Raw genomic sequence first — 19,493 nt, 5'->3', positions numbered from 1 at the left:
GTGGGAGTGTGGAGAGGGTGTGTGTGGGAGAGAGAGTGTGGGAGTTGGAGAATGGGAGTAAGGTGAAAGAGGGGGAGCAGGGAGAGAGTGTGGGAGTTCGAAGAGGGAGAAGAGAGAGGGGGAGTCGAGAAAAAGAGAGAGGAGTGGAGAGAGAGTAGAAATTGGGGAGTGAGAGTAAGAGTCAGGGGAGAGAGAGAGTAGGAGTGGAAAAGAGAGTCGGATAAGGGGGAGAGAGAGAGTCGGATTAGGAAGAGACAGTCGGATAAAGGAAAGAATGTGGGAGTATCGAGAGAGAGTAAGAGTGGAGTGAGAGAGGGAGTTGGGAGAGAGTGTGGGAATGGGGAGCGAGTGTAGGGGTGGGGAGAGAGAAGAACTGGGGAGAGGGGAGTCGAGAGAGAGAGAAAGAGAAAGAGAGAGTTATAGTTGGGAGAGAGAGAAAAAGTAGGGAGAGAGAGAGTAGGAGTGTGGAGAGAGTAAGAATTGGGAGTACTGGTGAGGGAGGGTGAGGGGAATTGGGAAAGAGAGATTGAAAGAGGAGAAAGAGTCGAAGTTGGAGTAGTGATAGTGGGGAGAGAGAGGGAGTGGGGAGAGAGAGCATGGAAGTGTAAAGAGAGTCAGATTAGGAAGAGGGAGAGAGTGTGGGAGTTGGAGTGAGAAAGAGGGAATGGGGAGAGTGTGGGAGTTTGAAGAAAGTTATAGTTTGGAGAGTAAGAGAGAGTGGGAGTGAAGTGAGAGAGAGGGAGTGGGAAGAGGGCGTCGGAGTGGAGAGAGAGAGAGTAGGATTGGAGAGAAGAGAGTTGGAGTAGGGAGGGAGATTGGGAGTGGGGAGAGAGTTATAGTTGGGAGAGAGAGTTGGGAGAAAGAGTGAGAGTGGGGAGAGAGTGGAAGTTGGGAGAGAGAGAATGGAGAGGGAGGGAGAGGGGAGATGGGGAGAGAGAGTAAGAGTGTGGAGAGAGAGAGTTGGAGAGAGAGAGCTGGAGTTCGGATAGAGTGAAAGTGGGGAGGGAGAGGGAGTGGGGAGAGAGTCGGATTAGGGAGAGTGGAAGTTTGGAGAGAGAGAGTGTGTGGGAATGGGAGAGATAGTGTGGGAGTGGGAGAGAAAGAGTGGGAGTAAAGTGAGAGAAAGGGAGTGTGGAGATCGGGAAGTTCGGAGAGAAGGGAAACAGGGAGTCGAGAGAAAGAGAGGGGAGAGTAGGAATTGGGGAAGGAGAGTAAGAGTCAGGGGAGAGAGTGTAAGAGTGGAAGGAGAGAGTCGGATTAGGGAGAGAGAGAGTCGGATAAGAGAGAGAGTCAGATAAGGGAGAGAGAATGGGAGTATTGAGAGTGACCTGGGAGAGAGTATTGGAGTGGGGAGAGAGAGGGGGAGTTGAGAGAGAGAGGAGAGGGGGAGAGAGTAGGATGGGGGAGAGGGTGAGTGGAGAGACAGTCGGATTAGGGAGAGAGAGCGGGAGTGGAGTGAGTGGGAGGATATGGGGAGAGAGAGTGGGAGTGGGAAAAGAGAGGGAGTCGAAAGAAAGAGAGAGAGAGAGAGAGACGGGGGAGTGAAGAGAAAAAGAGAAAGAGTGGACAGAGAAGGGAGAGAGTGAATGTTGGGAGAAAGTGGGAATGGGAAAGAGAGAGTGATTGGGGAGAGGGGGTTGGAGTTGGGAGAGAGGGAGTAGGGCGATAGTGGGGAAAGAGAGTGTGAGTGGGGAGAGAGAGAGTGTGTAAGTGGGGAGAGAGAGAGAGAGAGAGAGAGAGAGAGAGAGAGAGAGAGAGAGAGAGAGAGAGAGAGAGAGAGAGAGAGAGAGAGAGAGAGAGAGAGAGAGTGGGCAGAGAGAGTGGGAGTGGGAGAGAGAGCTGGAGTAGGGAGAGAGATTGGGGAGAGAGGGAGCGAGAGAGAATGAGACAGAGAGAGTCGAATTTGGGAGAGAGAGTGTGGGAATTGGGAAAGAGTGTGGGAGTTGGGAGAGAGGGAGGAGAGAGAAAGTGTATTGAACCGGAGACTTACATAAATATAAGTACAGTGACACCCATTAAAAAAAACTGTGTATCTATTGCGCACAAAATTGCGGTTCTGGATTATTTCTTCCCAATTCTTACCTCAATTGCATAAAAGCTAGATTTCAAAAAAGTCCTAACTCCATCACTTTTTATGCGTCCGGATCGATAGATCCAGGGCATATATTGTTTTCGTCCTGTCTGTTTATCTGTTTGTTTGTCTGTTTATCTGCTTGTCTGTTTATCTGCTTGTCTGTCTGTCTGTTGTCAACTTTAACCTTCACCATAACTTACGAACCATAAGAGATAGAGACTTCATATTAGGTATACATACTGCACTAATAAAGTTCTCTCAAATGAGGTCAAGGTCAATGACCTTGTGAGTTGTGACCTTGACTGCAACCAATATGCTAAAAATAGCTTTTTTGAATTTTTACCATAACTTTTGAACCATAGGAGATAGGGATTTCATATTTGGTATGTATACTCCACTATTAAGTTCTTTCAAATGACATAAAGGTCATTGACCTTCTGACCTTGACTGTGACCTATATGCTAAAAATAGTTTTTTCGACTTTTTGCCGTAACTATTGAACCATAGGAGATAGGGACTTCATATTTGGTATGCATACTCCACTAATAAAGTTCTTTCAAATGACACCAAAGTCAAGGGCCTTGTGACCTTGACTGTGACCTATATGCTAAAAATAGCTTTTTCGAACTTTGTTGCTGCCGGGCGCATAGTGTTTCACAAACACATCTTGTTTTTGTGCGCAATAGATACCGGTATACAGTTTTTTTTTTCAATGCTACAGTTTTGCAGCTAACTGTAGGCGAGAACTGTCAGGGCTGCTGAGGAGAAAAACTGGTAAAGACGCAAATTTATTTTAGGTTTCATTATTCTCCCTTGAGATTAAAAATATTTTGGGACTATTGATTAACTTTATAATGCAAATGATTTATTTGTATAACTTATTGTCTTTTATCCAATCAAATAAATGGCAATATAAAAAAGATTCTCACTTCTGCCACCAATGTTGCCGTTCAGGGGTTTTCTCCCTTATGTAATGTCTGGATCTCCTAAGTCTGTATATTGGACAGCGTAACTTTGAGTAGAGATTACAGTCATATTTTTTTATGCGCCTGATTCGGGGCGTATATTTTTTTGTCCAATCTGTTTGTCTTTCTGTCTGTTGTAAACTTTATCCTTCGCTATAACTTTTGAAACATGAGAGATAGTGACTTCATATTTGGTATGCTTGCTCAACTAATTAACTTCTTTCAAATGACACCCAGGTAAATGACCTTTTAACCATGACTGTGACATATTCTAAAAATAGCTTTTTAGGACTTTCGCCATAACTTTTTAACCATTGGAGATAGAAACTTCATATTTAGTATGCATACTCAACTAATTGATAGTAATTTAAACTTTCAATTTATACTAAAATGATTTTCTTTTATTCAGTAACTTTGGACGCTTAAAAACTACAGGGTTATGCGGTTTTTAAAGACGTCTGTTGCATTACAATGTATCTATCTGCGCTAGTTTTAAATTTTTAAGCACTGTCTTCTAGTTATTGGGGGAAAAAGAAAAATCAAAGATCTCTGGATTACGGAAGCGTGTTAGTGGCACTTGGACATTTATTTTTTTTAATTTTCACTTTAATCTGTAAAATTTACACTTTAATCTGTAAATTTTACACTTACAAAGGAAATCTTCTCATTGAAAAACTGTTTATTTTTACATTTTATGCTGATTATATTTGGGTTGGGGGGGGGGGGGGGGGCAGGGGAAGTTTGGTTTGATTTCATGAAAGTACTTTATCTAATGTAGGGAACCATTGGCTGAATGCACTCGTGCCTCGTCTTCAAAATTCCTGTCTGGACACCCCTTACAAACTGACAGAAAAATTCCTAGAGTTTATACCGAATCTACAGGAACTGGAGTCAGTTCCATCGCCTCGAATAATGACGTCACATCTTCCGGTTAAATATACACCGAAGGAAAACAGTGGGAAAATTATCCATTCCATTCGGAACCATAAAGACGTTGTAGTGTCTTTTTTCTATCACGCCAGAGCCGACTCGATAGTCAAGGACTTCATGAATCCTAACTGGTCCATTTTCTTAGAAAATTTCGTACGTGGGGGTAAGTTGAATGACTTGTTCTTTCTTAACAATTTCAAATCATTGCCATATTTGACCATCAATCCTTATTATTATTATTTTTTATCTTGAATACAAAGCTATACGTATATGAAGAATTGTAAAATATACTTGTATGATTGATTGGGAATGCATGCATATATTTTCATCCTTTGTCGAAATTGGAAAGTTAACCAAAAATTTATGCTATGTTTATAATCTTAATATTCTTTTTCAATATGCTAACAATAACTAGAAACTTTGAATAGATTAATAAACTTAACCCAGAAATTATTGATATCAAATGCATTCTTTCTTTAAATATTCATAAGAATTTATTTTACACAGATTGTTTCTATGGAAGTTGGTTTGAACAAGAGAAAGAGTGGGGAAAAGCAGCACAGCAAAATTCTGAACAAATATTGGTCATTTATTACGAAGATCTTAAGAAAGTGTGTTCAACAACTTACTTATTGCATACTTAAGGCATACTTTTTATACTGCTCTTTATTCTTCAAAAGATATTGAAGTTATGCTACTTTAATGTTTATTTTAGAACGGTATGGAGACAATGCAGAGGATATCCTGTTTTCTCAGAACCTCCTCTGATCCTACATTTCTTCAAGCTGTTTATGATGAATGTGCCTTTGATAAAGTAAATGAGAGAAAAGGAAACTGAATATAATTTTATCTACAGAAAAGGTTAAAAATTAAGGCTAAAGTGCTCTTAATCTTAAAATAAAAGGCCTTTTGCAATCATGAATTCATTTCATTAATGTGTATTCCATCGGAAGAAAAAGATACACTTTTTAATATTACACATTCAAAATTTTCGTATTCACTTTTGTAGGAGAGGTGGGTGATTGGAAATCAATATTCAGAGAGGAACAGAATGAGAAGTTTGATCAAGTCTTCAATGAACAAATGAAGGATTCAAAATTAAAAATACAATGGAATTAAACGGTTTTTTAAAATTGTTCAAAGGACTTTGAATACTTATTTTTAGAATTTGCTTCGTATTTTAAATCTCTAAAGGATACTAATTAATTACCGAATTATGATTACGAAAAAAATATGTCATGAATGGGGTTCGTCTCTCAGATGATTTGATACTCTAAAGCATACTCGATGTATGAACAGTTTCTTAAAAGAGGCAAGTTATTGACAAACAAGTTGATAAGAGAGCAGTCTCATTTGTAGTCATCATGTATACTCACTATATGAAAACATCACTAAAGTCAGGAACTTACATATTCTTGTGCAATAAAAGGTTGGTTTTTTTTTTACATATCTCTGGTAAATTCACTTGTGAATTTAACAGTGTAAATTTCTAAACGTTTAATCAATTATCTAAAATAAAAAAAAAACACTCTTAAATTCCATTTTAATTTAATGGCTAGAGTAGGTTTCAGATAAAATCAGAGAGAGAGAGAGAGATACATGTACCTAATGCATCTATTCGTTGAAGAATAACTGCATTTTTGCATTTCAGTGCAAGGTGCACTTAAAATAACCACATACAAAGAAGAGCACAATAGATAAATAATTAAGTTTCGTGACCTAAATTCCAAAAATAGAGTTCCTATTGAGCCAAGGTTGAGTATGGCACGCCAAATTCTCAAAAATGAGATAATCATAGTTTCACAATCGATAAACTAGGTTTATCGGTTGTAAACTATAGTTTACAAACCGTAAACTATAGTTAACAACGTTAATCTATATTTCACATCAGTAAACCATAGTTAACGCGATAATCTATGTTTCACAACCGTAAACCATACTTAACACCCAAAACAATCATTTGCGATTGCAAAACATAGATTATCTGATAAATACAGTTTCATGATTTGTAAACTATAGTTTACAAACCGTTAACTATAGTTAACGATCTGATAAATATAGTTTCACAATTTGTGAAACTATGATTAACAACTCTTAACTATAGTTTGCGATTGTAAACTATAGTTTACAAACGTGAATCTATGTTTATCAACAAAATCTATTGTTAACGCTTATTACAGACAGATAAACTTAGATTATCATTCGTAAACTATAGTTAACAACCATTAAATATAGTTTTACAGATAAAAACTATACTTAACGAATTGTTAACTATAGTTTACGGTATGTAAACTATAGTTTACAGTCGATAAACCTAGTTTATCAATTGTGAAACTAGGTTTAGCTCATTTTTGTGAATTTGGCGTGCCATAGTTGAGTCAATTTAACTTTCGGTTTAGCACGCTAACTGTGATAAAATAATACAACAATATACCATATGGTCCTACTATAGTATGGCGACTAAGGAAAAGCTGCGTGTAGATGGTCTGATAGTGCCAGGTTTTAAGCCACTTTCAACCTTACGAGATGCCAGAAGACGTTTAGCAGATATTGTTAATTTACCTACTAGAAAAGATGATGTTTTCATAATTTCGTATCCCAAGTCAGGTATGCTTTAAACCGCTTGTTTTGTAGATCTCTCATACTTAAGTCAATTAGATGAATACGCTTTGTGTAATAATATTTCTCCAAATGAACACATACGTGTATATTTATATAAAGAATTATAAAAAGCATGATAACTATAAAGGGAAAAGTGAGGAACACATGTTGCCCGGAGGAGTAGGCAACTCCTGTAAATAGGTCACATCTTCCAAGTGCTCCATGATAAGCGGAAAATTGTAAACAATGCAGTATGAAAAATGTCAGTTAAAGAGACATGGACATAGATTCAGCTGAAAAATTTCAAGTTATTTTTCCATTTTTTTTTATGTTTACAAATACCCAACTAAGGTATTTTTAATGATTATCAAAATTTGAATTTCAGTTGTCGAGATACAAAACAGATTTAGAGCTCCAAACCTTTGTAATGTAAACAAGGTCCGTGCCATGTTTTTATTTACATAGATTAATTATACTAATATATGTTCGTTCAAAACCGATTTTTTTCTATAAAGAAGTTATTTCTAAATACCATTAGACAGTTTCTAGTGATTTACTGAACCCTGTAATGTTATTAACATGAAATTTTCTATATGTAAACAAAAACAAGACACTAGCCTTGTTTACATTATGAAGAATTTTATCTCCTTTGTAAATCAAAAAAACGATGTTCATTTTTTTCCAGATAATTTGAATTGCCTTAATGAAGACTTGTAAACATAAAAATTGGTTTAAAAAATCAGATGAAACTGTGTCCATGTTCCTTTAACAATAGATTGTATTTGTTTACAAGGCCATTGAATCATCATTATAAATCTGAGCCTAAAAATTGCATATAGTTTATATTAAATTTTATTTTTGTGATGTGTACGAGTAAAGAAAAAATGACATACAAAAGACCAAATTATAAACCACAATAGATCGGGAATTTAGTAAATAAACTAGTTTGACTTCGTTTTAATTTTGGACAGCTTATGATCTGATGAATATGCTAAATGAATTTGACCTCATTGATAGAATTAAAATAATGAAGTTTTAAATATGATTAAATATGATAGAAAGAAATGTTTTCTTAGAATCAACGAGAAAATTAGAAATAATGTTAATCAATCCGTGAAATCACTAATTTTCGTGTGTGTGTGTGTGTGGGGGGGGTAATTTTCGTTGTTTTCGAGGTATGGAGAGACACACGAATTTATGACCACCACGAAATGTAAATTTTCATATGCACAACTACTAAAAAGTTGTTCCTCCACGAAATCAAATCCCCATGAATCAAAATTTTTTCCTCAAACCACGAAAATTTGACCCCACGAAAATATGTGATTTTACAGTAAATAAAAAAGTATATACTGGAATACATCACTTCCAATAAATATCGCTAAACAAAGTGATTATTTTTGCCTTTTCGAACTAATTGTATAATAAAGCATGTAGTTTTAGAACAATATTTAAATGTTCATACTTCTTCGCTTTGATTTAAATGAATTTTCAAAAGAGTTCATGGCGAATCTTGCACTTCTAATTTCATGATTTTACAACAAAAAACCTCTACATAACTTCACTTATCAATCTGGTTCACGATCAATTTATTTATTCTTATAACAGGAAACCACTGGCTAAATGCAATTGTGCCTCGTCTCCTTGACAACTCCCCTAGCAACACAAACCACCGCATGTCCAATCAATTCCTGGAAATGGTCTCAGATCTACAGGAGGTGCAAAATGCACCCTCTCCTCGAATCATGACATCACACCTTCCGTGTCGATACCTTCCAAAAGTAAATCAGGGTAAAATTTTCCACTCTATTCGAAATCCTAAAGACACTGCAGTGTCAGCTTTTCATCATTACACCACTGATCCTGTTGTCAAAGACTATGTACACCCTGATTGGCCCAGTTTTTTGGAAGATTTCTTACGTGGAGGTAAGTTTATTTCTTCTGGTTCGGTCCTTGGTTCTTGAATTTATACTTATATTTCTTCTCGTTTCGTCTTTGCGTCTAAATTTACATTTTCATATTTTTATTTATTTTTTCACGTCAAAACAGAATGTTACTATGGGAGTTGGTTTGAACGAGAGAAAGAATGGGAAGGAGCAGCACAACAAAATCCAGAACAGATTTTAATTGTCTATTTTGAAGATCTGAAGAAAGTAAGTTCAGCTAGAGGTACTGTGAGCAATGAGCTGACTAAATGATACCCCCTGCCTACCATATTGTTATAATGGCAAAGTCCATGTTTTGCTCTGGGAGACATGAAATAAGTATCAGATCAAAAAGTAATAAAGGAGGTGCACAACGGCATTATGTTATGAAGAAGCTATGAAAGCATAATTAAATTTTATTCAGTGGTATACGAGGAGTTGCGGATAAGAAAATGCTACCCTTCAATGTTATAGAAACAAGCAAATTCATTGACAAAGAAATGTGGTCTCCCACTTTCGGTGTCTTTGTGGATGAGATGTTATTTTTTATGGCATACTGTAAAATCACATTTTCGTGGGGTCAAATTTTCGTAGTTTGAGGAAAAAATCTTGTTCCATGGGGATTTGATTTCGTGGATAATGACTTGTTTAGTAGTTATGTATATAACATTTTACATTTCATGGTGGACATGAATTCGGGGGTCTCTTCATACCTCGAAAACAACGAAAATTAAACCCACATGAAAATTTGTGATTTCACAGTATTGTATATGAACGCCGTTTCATGTGTCAATCAGAAGTTATCATCGAAGTTGATTATTGGAAAATAACGTCAATTGTGAAGCTCAAGGGGTGAGAAATAATAACATGCTCAGAAAACTTCTTGTCAGAGGATATACACATGTCAAATATGAAATCCCTTTCTCTTCTCAATCAAAACTTAAAAGGAAAAATTAACATTTTTGAAAAGTAGGTCAAACTTCAAGGACAAGCTCACAAGATAAAAAGTCAAAGTGTATTTAAAAAGGTCTTGTCACTAGTAATACAATTGTTTAATATGAAAGTCCTATGTCTTCTCATTTCAAAGATATTAGCAAGGTTAACGTTTTTGAAAAGTAGGTCAAACTTCAAGGTCAAGGTAACAAGGTCAAAAATCATAATGTATTAAGAAAGGTTTTGTTACAGATAATACACATGTTTAATATGAAAGCACTATCTTTTCTCATTCAAAAGTTGTGACCAATTTTAAGTCTTTAATCTTTTAAAAGTAGGTCAGAGTTCAAGGTCAAGGGGTAAAAAATCATAGTGTATTTAGAAAGGTCTTGTCACAGGAAATACACATTTGTAATATGAAAGCCCTATCTCGTCTCATTCAAAAGATATGACCAAGGTTAAAGTTTTTGTGACGGATGGACAGACAGACGGACAGACGAATGAGATTTAATGTCCCTCGCTTTCGCGAAAGCGGGGATGGGGGAAAAATATGAGATTTAATGTCCCCTCGCTTTTGCGAAAGCGGGGGTGGGGGAAAAATGGCCCTGCCCATGTTTTGCTCTGAGAAACACAAAATATGAGTCAGATCAAATAATAAAATAAGGGGTGCACAATGGCACTATATAACAAAGATTCTATGAAAGTCTCATTAAATTTCATTCAGTGGTAAAAGAGGAGTTGCGGATAAGAGATGGGTACCCCAAAACGTAACAGAGGGATGGCCATCCTGATCACTATATACCTTCCCACTTTTCAAGCGGGGGGAAGGGTATAAGAATAACTGACTATTAAAATTCTGAAGCATACCTTTAGATGTACTTAATTTTCAACATGCATTTTCTTTAAAAGATGCTGACATATTATAACTTTTTTTTTATTTTAGAACGGTATGGAGACGATGCAACGTATATCCAATTTTCTCGGAACCTCCTCCGATCCTACATTTCTTCAAGCTGTTTATGATGATTGTTCTTTTGAAAAAGTAAAGGAAAGAGAAAAGGGGAAACCATGGGAGTTCATCTACAGAAAAGGTAGAGTATACCGCACTCTAAACCATTAATAGAGGTTTAATGGTTACGTCCTTTACAGGACTTGTAGAAAATCATATAATATATGGTGTATTTGATTTTCTAACTTTTGGATTAAAATATAGGATAAACAACTGAGCAGGTTTTAATAATATTAACAGGCAGATAAAATATTAAAGACATTCTTTTTTTCCTGCCTACTAGATTTACCGAGCAAAATTAAGCAAAATATTAGATATACTCATATTTTCATTATTTTGACGTTCCAAATTTAAGATTTATGAAATGTTGTAATTGAAATAGGTCAGCTTACAACAGTTACAAGAAAAATTAAAAGTTGTCATCGACAAGCTATCGAATAGGTGGAATCTAGAGAACAGTGCCTCCTTTAGTTTAAATGATAATAAGATTTTACTTGTAGAAGCTTTTCAAAATCATTTCCATTGAATCGTTAAGGAAAGGTCTAAATGTCATATTAGAAAATGAATATGCCACGTAAATGTTTCATTAGTTATCTCTTAAGGTAAAGATCTAGTAAATGAGAGGTGGCAGTAAAACAGAAAAAAAAACATACCTAATTTTCATTCATTAAATTTCGAGTTAAGATGAGAACAGATTGGGATACATCCGAAAGTTTTCCTGAAATGTGTTAGATATACATGTATTGTGGGTTTTTTTTTCTGCAGGTGAAGTGGGTGATTGGAAATCTTTCTTTACGGACGAACAAAGTGAGAATTTTGATGGTGTCTTCGAAGAGAAAATGAAGGGTTCTACATTGAAGATACAATGGAGCTAAATGTTTATTTGTAATTTTCAGATTATTGAACGATGTATTATTAAATATGTTTTGTTTAACTTATACATGTATAACTCAAAGCAATATCATGACCAAAGTGTTTTATTAGAGAACTTGATAAAGATTTAGCCATGCATTTCAGATAACGTAAATAAGCTCTTAATTCATATATAAATAGATTTAAAAAACTATTCTTTCTCCAATGTCATAGACATTGCTATTGAGGCTTTTTTAGTCCAGTGCATTGGCTGTAATCAACTGCATGTTATAAAGTTCGTGTATTTGATACCATGTACTCTATGCACAGAAGCTGCAAATTTTTTCCCTACATTTTCCCAGTATAGAAAACTTGTTCTTATTGTTCATGTTTTGATAGTACTGTAATGGCCTGGGGTAGACTTTAACTAATTAGTCTATTTTTTTTATGTTTTATGTGTCAACATTTATTGGGAACATTATCTGAGTGGATTTTATTATGCATTAATTCACTGCTACATTTCAGTCCTTTGAATATTATACAACGTGGTATCGTTTATTTATAGCACATTGACATACTTGTTGTTTGCATTGATTTATACAGGAAACCCTGTATTTCATGAATGCATGTACATACCCTTAAAATCTTTTGATGTTACTGTGTTTTACTCGATTACACTTGAGTCAAATAAGAGCCTGACATTGCCATAATTGTACACGATTGTTGGAGTCATGGAAGTTGTTTACATCCCGCCGACATCTTATCTGTATTAGCCATAGGTTCGTATTTTACCAAACTTGTTATTCATGCTATATCACAGGCATAATTACTTGCTATTTATTATGTTAATTATTATTGTGTGGTCTACTATTCATTTTAGTCATTATTATTCCCGATTACATGTGTCTACAACTTGCACTATATTTTTATCCATCTGCGATATCGTCTGCATACTCAGCAAGTTTACTTATGTTAAATTTACAAGTTTCAGAGAGAAATTGTTTAGTTACTTATTATAGACACATCCTTTGTGATCCATATTTATTGGTCATTTTGTCTTTTCACTTTTTAATTCCGTTTTGTAGTTATTATCTTCATTGTACGGCAGCCTTGTTTGGCACGGCTTGGCAGATCTCTGTTTGTACGATACAGTACAGTGCCGGGATTGGTGGAATGACGCCGTACAGCAACTTCAAGGACAAGCTCACAAGATAAAAGGTCAAAGTGTATTTAGAAAGGTCTTGTCACTAGTAATACAATTGTTTAATATCAAAGCCCTATGTCTTCTCATTTCAAAGATATTAGCAAGGTTAACGTTTTTGAAAAGTAGGTCAAACTTCAAGGTCAAGGTAACAAGGTCAAAAATCATAATGTATTAAGAAAGGTTTTGTTATAGATAATACACATGTATAATATGAAAGCACTTTCTCTTTTCATTTGAAAGTTATGACCAATTTTAAGTCTTTAATTTTTTAAAAGTAGGTCAGAGTTCAAGGTCAAGGTCAAATGGTTAAAAAACTCTTAGTGTATTTAGAAAGGTCTTGTCACAGGTAATACACATTTGTAATATGAAAGCCCTATCTCGTCTCATTCAAAAGATATGACCAAGGTTAAAGTTTTTGTGACGGATGGACAGACAGACGAATGAGATTTAACATCCCCTCGCTTTTGCGAAAGCGGGGGTGGGGGTAAAAGATGAGATTTAATGTCCCCTCGCTTTTGCGAAAGCGGGGGTGGGGGAAAATTGCCCTGCCCACGTTTTGCTCAGAGAAACACAAAGTATGAGTCAGATCAAAAAGTAAAATAAGAGGTGCACAATCGCACTATATAACAAAGATTCTGTGAAAGTCTCATTAAATTTCATTCAGTGGTAAAAGAGGAGTTGTGGATAAAAGATGGGTATCCCAAAACGTAACAGAGGGATGGCCATCCTGATCACTATATACCTTCCCACTTTTTCAAGCGGGGGGGGGGGGGGGAAGGGTATAAGAATAACTGACTATTAAAATTCTGAAGCATACCTCTAAATGTACTTAATTTTCAACATGCATTTTCTTTAAAAGATGCTGAAAAATTGTAATTTTTTTTTTAATTTTAGAACGGTATGGAGACGATGCAACGTATATCCAATTTTTTTCGGAACCTCCTCCGATCCTACATTTCTTCAAGCTGTTTATGATGATTGTTCTTTTGAAAAAGTAAAGGAAAGAGAAAAGGGGAAACCATGGGAGTTCATCTACAGAAAAGGTAGAATATACCGCACTCTAAACCATTAATAGAGGTTTAATGCTTACGTCCTTTACAGGACTTGTAAGAAAATCATATAATATATGGTGTATTTGATTTTCTAACTTTTGGATTAAAATATAGGATAAATAATTGAGCAGGTTTTAATAATATTAACAGGCAGATAAAATATTATAGACATTCTTTTTTTTTTCCTGCCTACTAGATTTACCGGGCAAAAGCAAAATATTAGATATACTCATATTTTCATCATTTTGACGTTTTCCAAATTTAAGATTTATGAAATGTTGCAGTTGAAATAGGTCAGCTTACAACAGTTACAAGGACAAAATATTAAATACTAGTATACTCGTAGATTGATTTTCTAAAGTTGCAAATTTAAGATTTATATAATGTTGCAATTGAAATATGTCAGCTAACAACAGTTACGAGAAAAATTAAAAGTTGTCATCGACAAGCTGTCGAATAGGTGGAATCTAGAGAACAGTGCCTCCTGTAGTTTAAATGATTATATGACTGTACTAGTAGAAGCTTGTCAAGATCCTTATCATTGAATCTTTAAGGAGAGGTCTAAATGTCATATTAGAAAATGAATATGCCACATAAATGTTTAATTAGTTATCTCTTAAGGTAAAGATCTTGTAAATGAGAGGTGGCAATAAATCAGAAAAAAAACATACCTAATTTTCATTCATTAAATTTCGAGTTAAGAAGAGAACAGAATGGGACACATCCGAAAGTTTTCCTGAAATGTGTTAGGTATATATGTATTGTGTTTTTTCTGCAGGTGAAGTGGGTGATTGGAAATCTTTCTTTACGGACGAACAAAGTGAGAATTTTGATGGTGTCTTCGAAGAGAAAATGAAGGGTTCTACATTGAAGATTCAATGCAGTTAAATGTTTATTTGTAATTTTCAGATTATTGAACGATGTATTATTAAATATATTTTGGTTAACTTATATAACTCAAAGCAATATCATGACCAAACTGTTTTATAAAAGAACTTGAGACAGATTTAGCCATGTATATCTCAGATAACGTAAATGTGCTCTGAATTCATATATAAATAGATTTTAAAAACATTCTTTCTCCAATGTCATAGACATTGATATTGAGGCTTTTTTTAGGCCAGTGCATTGGCTGTAATCAACTGCATGTTATAAAGTTCGTGTATTTGATGCCATGTACTCTATGCACAGAAGCTGCAATTTTTTACCTACATTTTCCCTATATAGACAACTTGTTCTTATTCTTCATGTTTTAATAGTACCAAACTTTTACGAATATAAACATTTTATAATTTTTTTGTCTTTCTAATTCTTTTGGAAGAAATAAGAAGACGCAGGGAATTGGGGAATATGTAGGCTATACCTTAAAGAAACACAAAATGTTTAAATCAGTAGGAAATCTAGCATTTATTGACAACAAACATATAAGAATAACCTGCATGTTCTGGTTACTGCAAATAACATTAATTAGCATGAAACAGCTGTACTGTATTCCGGAAATACAGGTCTGACTCAAATTTGTTTTTATGTATTGACGTATTTTGTTTTAATGTGCCATCTTTTGCTAACTTTTTCTTATGACATTTTATGATTTCTTATGATTTTCTTGTTTTACTTGTACTTTTTTCTTGTCAGTTTTGGGGGACCATTTTATGTAACTCACAATCATTCTTTGTGAATCTGATTCACCTCTTGTGTGTTAAATTGTGCACATTTATACCGTCATTTTAATAAATGACATTATTCATCTCTATGAAAGTGTTTTATTTTACTTGTACAAAGTGAGCTTGTCTATAAGCATAAGACGAGATAAATACATTCAAGTCATCCACACGGCTATTAATTTATGATAATTGGCCGATACGAATGCTGCAATCACAGGATACTCGTGTGAGACTCAACTTCTAACAACGCTCAGCGACTTCCTCACAGAACACGACAAATCACATGAAGTCGGCTTAGCCATCTTAGATTTTTCAAAGGCCTTTGACACCGAACCTCATGACAAACTACTCAATAAACTATACATCAATACGGCATCCAAGGAACATTTCACACATGGCTTAACAACTTCCTGACAACAAGGAACATGAAAACAAAAGTAACAGGCATAGAGTCTGAGGAAACATCAGTAGACTCGGGAGTTCCGCAGGGCACAGTCCTCGGCCACATTAACAATCTACCAGATGCTGTCAGCTCGTCTGTACGCTTATTTGCCTATGATTGCCTGCTATAGAGAACCATCAACAGCAAAATGGACCAAGAACGGTACTATAAAATGATTTGAACCAACTAGAAGACTGGGCAAATAAGTGGAGCATGAGATTTAATGCTAAAAAATGCTACATTATGTCAATAAATCAGAAAACAAAATTATACCAGCTTAGCAACCATATCCTCAAAGAAGTACAAAACAATCCGTACCTTGGACTTGAAATTTCTAACGATCTCAAATGGAGTCTGCACATGAATAACATCAGTAAGAAAGCAAACACCACCTTAGGATTCTAAAGATGGAATCTCCGAAATGTCCCAGAACAATGTAGAAAAAAGCATATAAATCCTTGTTCGATCAATCATGGAATCTGGAGCTATTATCTGGAATTCATATCTCAAAGGAGATATCGATAAATTAGAAATTTAAAGATACAACACAGAGCCCTAAGATTTATGAAAAAAGATTACAGCAGCAGGAATCCGGGAGCATTAACATGCATGAGGAAAAGTCTCGATATTGTTACTCTCGAGGAAAGAAGAACAAGTCTGAGACTCAAACTAATGTACAAAGTGGTTGAGGGGTTTGTGCTTGCACTACCACCTCATTTATTCATAGAGAGTGCAAAATCAAAACACCAAACAAACTAATACAATACAAGGACCATCATACAACAAATATAATCCACAAAAAAATGTGTGTGGTAACAATAGATAATAAAGGCATTTTTCCGATTTATAAACAAACAATATTTTTAAAATTATCGTAAACACACTAGGGATATAAACACTATGGAAACAGTACAACAAAGTTATCCAGATTGGAAAGTATTTGGTTATGATCCAACAGGATAACATTTAACATTGATTAAAAAACCTCTGCTCATATTTTATTTTGAAAACAGTTTGTACGTTGCCCATCATTTTATTTTTGTTCCTTATACAATGTAGGTCTGGCCTGAGAGGTACCAAAGTTATAAAGTTGCCAAGAATGTCTGATATAAAAACACAACGTTTTATACATATCATGATAAATAAAATGCTGAGTATTCATTCAAGTTGGCTATTGTCACATGGCAAGAATGTAACCAAGAGGTTCATCTATAACTCTAAGAGAAAGAGTAAAAGTGGTGTTTTAGAATTGCAGGATAAAACATCAGAAGGGACATTTGTGGCAAGTAAGGATCAGGACAAAGCAGAAGTGCTGGCGAACTTTTTCGGTAGTGTTTTTACAGAAGAAGATGATTTCATACAGCAATTGAAAATACAATGCCCATTGATGACGAGCCGATTATTCAAGAAGAAGTGAAGAAATTACTTCATTGTCTAAACACCACTAAGTCCCCAGTAGCAGACAGAGCAACCCAAAAGTTATATATGAATTGAATGCAATCATTGATAGATCTTTAAACTTGATCTATAAGATTGATTGTATATTGCTTAACGTCCCTCTCGAGAATTTTTCACTCATATTGAGACGCCACCACTTGTCGGTGGAGAGCTGCAAATTTTGTCCTTTACTCGGCACTTAGGGTCATTGAACAGAGAGGGATCTTTTCCGTGCCAGCACCTACTGAGACACGGGTCCTCGGTTTGCACGGTCTCATCCGAAGGACCGGTCTCCACGTCCCACAGTGGTTCGAACCCGCGACGTAAGGATCAACTTCTAACTTCGCGACTCTAGAGCTGACGCTCTAACCTCTGCGCCACGCGGGCGTCGAAAGGTGGTAAGAAGTCGGCATCAAACTACAGACCGGTCAGGTTGACAAGCATATTATGCAAGGTGATGGAGAAGATTATTAGGAAGAGAATAATAAGGCATATGAAAAGTTAAAATTTATTTAGTGACAAGCAATTCGGATTCCTATGTTAGACTTCCGACAAAGATGAGAGCATATGGGACTGTGAAAGAATATGTACATTGGTTGAACATTTCCTTACTGGACGTAAGCAATGTGTACAAGTAAATGGACATGCATCGAAATGGCACAAAGTCACCAGTGGCATTCCACAAGGATCTGTGTTCGCGCCTGTACATCGTCTCAAGCCAAGGCCAGGAGTCCGCATATAGCTCTCTCCAGAATAGGAGAGGATCGTACATTTTGGTCGTGGTTTGCGACGATGGGCCATGTACTGTTCGTGATTTTTGTTAACGACCTGCCTGATTGTGTGGAGTCAGACGTATTCCTATTTGCTGAAGACACAAAGATATTCAAAGAAATCACAGATGAAAACGATGTTAAAGTAGTACAATCTGATCTGGACAAACTTTTTATGTGGAGCAAAGTATGGCTTTTAAGATTCCATACTGACAAATGCAAAACAGTAACAAAACTTGTGACAATATTATATAGTTTGAGTCATTACGAAGGAGGCGATGCAACATTAGAGAACTTAATTGGAAAATGAAAAAGATATTGGAGTAACAATTGATAGCAATCTCAGCTTTGATAAGCATATACAAACGCAAGTCAGCAAAGCTAACCAGACTAAGAAGAGCATTTATACATCTTCATAATAAATCATTCTGTTTATTATTCAAAGCTTTAGTAAGACCACATATTGAATATGCTAGCAGTGTATGGTCACCTTACAAAAAGAAGGACATCGAAGCCATAGAGAATGTGTAAAGAAGAGCAACTAGAATGCTGCCACAACTGAAAAACCAAAAGTTTGAAGAACGACCAAAGACCCTTAAATTACTAACATTGAAATAACGGCGTATGTGAGGGGATATATACGGCAAAAGTGTCTATATTATTAGAGGAAACAGCTTTAAATTAGTGAAACAAAGATGTGACAGAAATGTTAGAAACTACAGCTTCACCATCAGAGTAACCGAATTGTGGAACAGCTTGCCGCAGACACCATTGTAGCACTGTACATTAATATGAAAACAGACTGGACAAACATTGGGAACTTCACCTTCTCAAATATGATTATACTCAGGAATATGGACCGTGCACTGGGATAAGACTAGTTGAAATATACCAAAATAAGGAATAGCTACCTATAGAGCACCAAGAGGTGCTGCGGGCAGAATCAACATTAAATAACATAAGGTAAGGAATTATCTACTAAACTTCTAACTTGCTTCTATTTGAATAATTTTACTGCTATTTTGGTATAATTTGTCTTGGTTTGAGAGGAAGTATTTAATTAAATCATTTGAACTTTGTCCAATGTTATTTTTAAATTTATTCCTCAGTGAAGATCTACATTCAAAATAATGTCGAAAAGAAACGTCATAATGACGTAGGAACATCCTTGCTGTGTAGTTATAGACGATATTCAACGTTGTATTTTCTAATATTTTATCAAGTGAAAATAGAACTAAATGAAACTTTGGGTCAAATGTGAAAATAGACTGAATAATAATGTAAAAAGTTGAGCTGAAAACTTTCGATAATTATTTTATAGCAGTTGTGACATTACTTTGTATCAACCCTCGTAAATTAAAACTCTTAAGCCATATTAACATTACATATTAAGCAAAAAAAAATCAATGATTTAAATCTTAAGGACATCTGCTTCCCCTTCCATTTGCTTTTTTACATTTGATACGATTCTCTCTCTATTTATTCAAACAATATTTTATTATGAATAAACATAACAGGATTGGACAGCAGGCACTGACTATATAAGTCCTCTCCATGATCCTCTCTCTCTTTCATTATTGTCTGACAGAGACACAATCAAATAGCTGTATTAATTTCATGTCTCGGTCTCCATAG

The 19,493-nt window shown here is 35.4% G+C and overlaps 2 protein-coding genes across 3 annotated transcripts; both read left to right on the top strand.

The window, feature by feature from the left end:
• Window positions 1–345: 345 nt before the first annotated feature.
• On the top strand, window positions 346–5,094 carry LOC134260997 (sulfotransferase 2A8-like; the record flags this gene model as incomplete). Its single annotated transcript, XM_062743494.1, has 6 exons — window positions 346–473; window positions 1,721–2,000; window positions 3,818–4,132; window positions 4,477–4,580; window positions 4,685–4,783; window positions 4,979–5,094. Coding segments are annotated over 6 exons (1,004 nt in total), but the record flags the coding sequence as incomplete, so codon positions are not given.
• Window positions 5,095–6,352: 1,258 nt separating this feature from the next.
• LOC134260998 (sulfotransferase 2A8-like) lies at window positions 6,353–13,458 on the top strand. Of its 2 annotated transcripts, XR_009990697.1 has the most exons (7): window positions 6,353–6,576; window positions 8,179–8,496; window positions 8,620–8,723; window positions 10,372–10,519; window positions 11,203–12,068; window positions 12,375–12,507; window positions 13,388–13,458. XR_009990697.1 is itself a non-coding variant. In XM_062743495.1 (5 exons), exons 1-5 carry the CDS (start codon window positions 6,423–6,425, stop codon window positions 11,310–11,312), a joined length of 834 nt encoding a protein of 277 aa, XP_062599479.1. In that variant the 5' UTR covers window positions 6,353–6,422; the 3' UTR covers window positions 11,313–12,526. The 2 variants fall into 2 exon arrangements, 1 of the variants encoding a protein (XP_062599479.1); XM_062743495.1 differs by lacking the exon at window positions 13,388–13,458 and having other exon boundaries at window positions 11,203–12,526.
• Window positions 13,459–19,493: the final 6,035 nt, after the last annotated feature.

This window comes from Saccostrea cucullata, unplaced genomic scaffold, assembly GCF_032062105.1.
Source record: "Saccostrea cucullata isolate Sc308-1 unplaced genomic scaffold, CSIRO_AGI_Scuc_v1 ctg12317, whole genome shotgun sequence".
NCBI lineage: Eukaryota > Metazoa > Mollusca > Bivalvia > Ostreida > Ostreidae > Saccostrea > Saccostrea cuccullata.
This window is presented reverse-complemented; position numbering and strand designations above follow the sequence as displayed.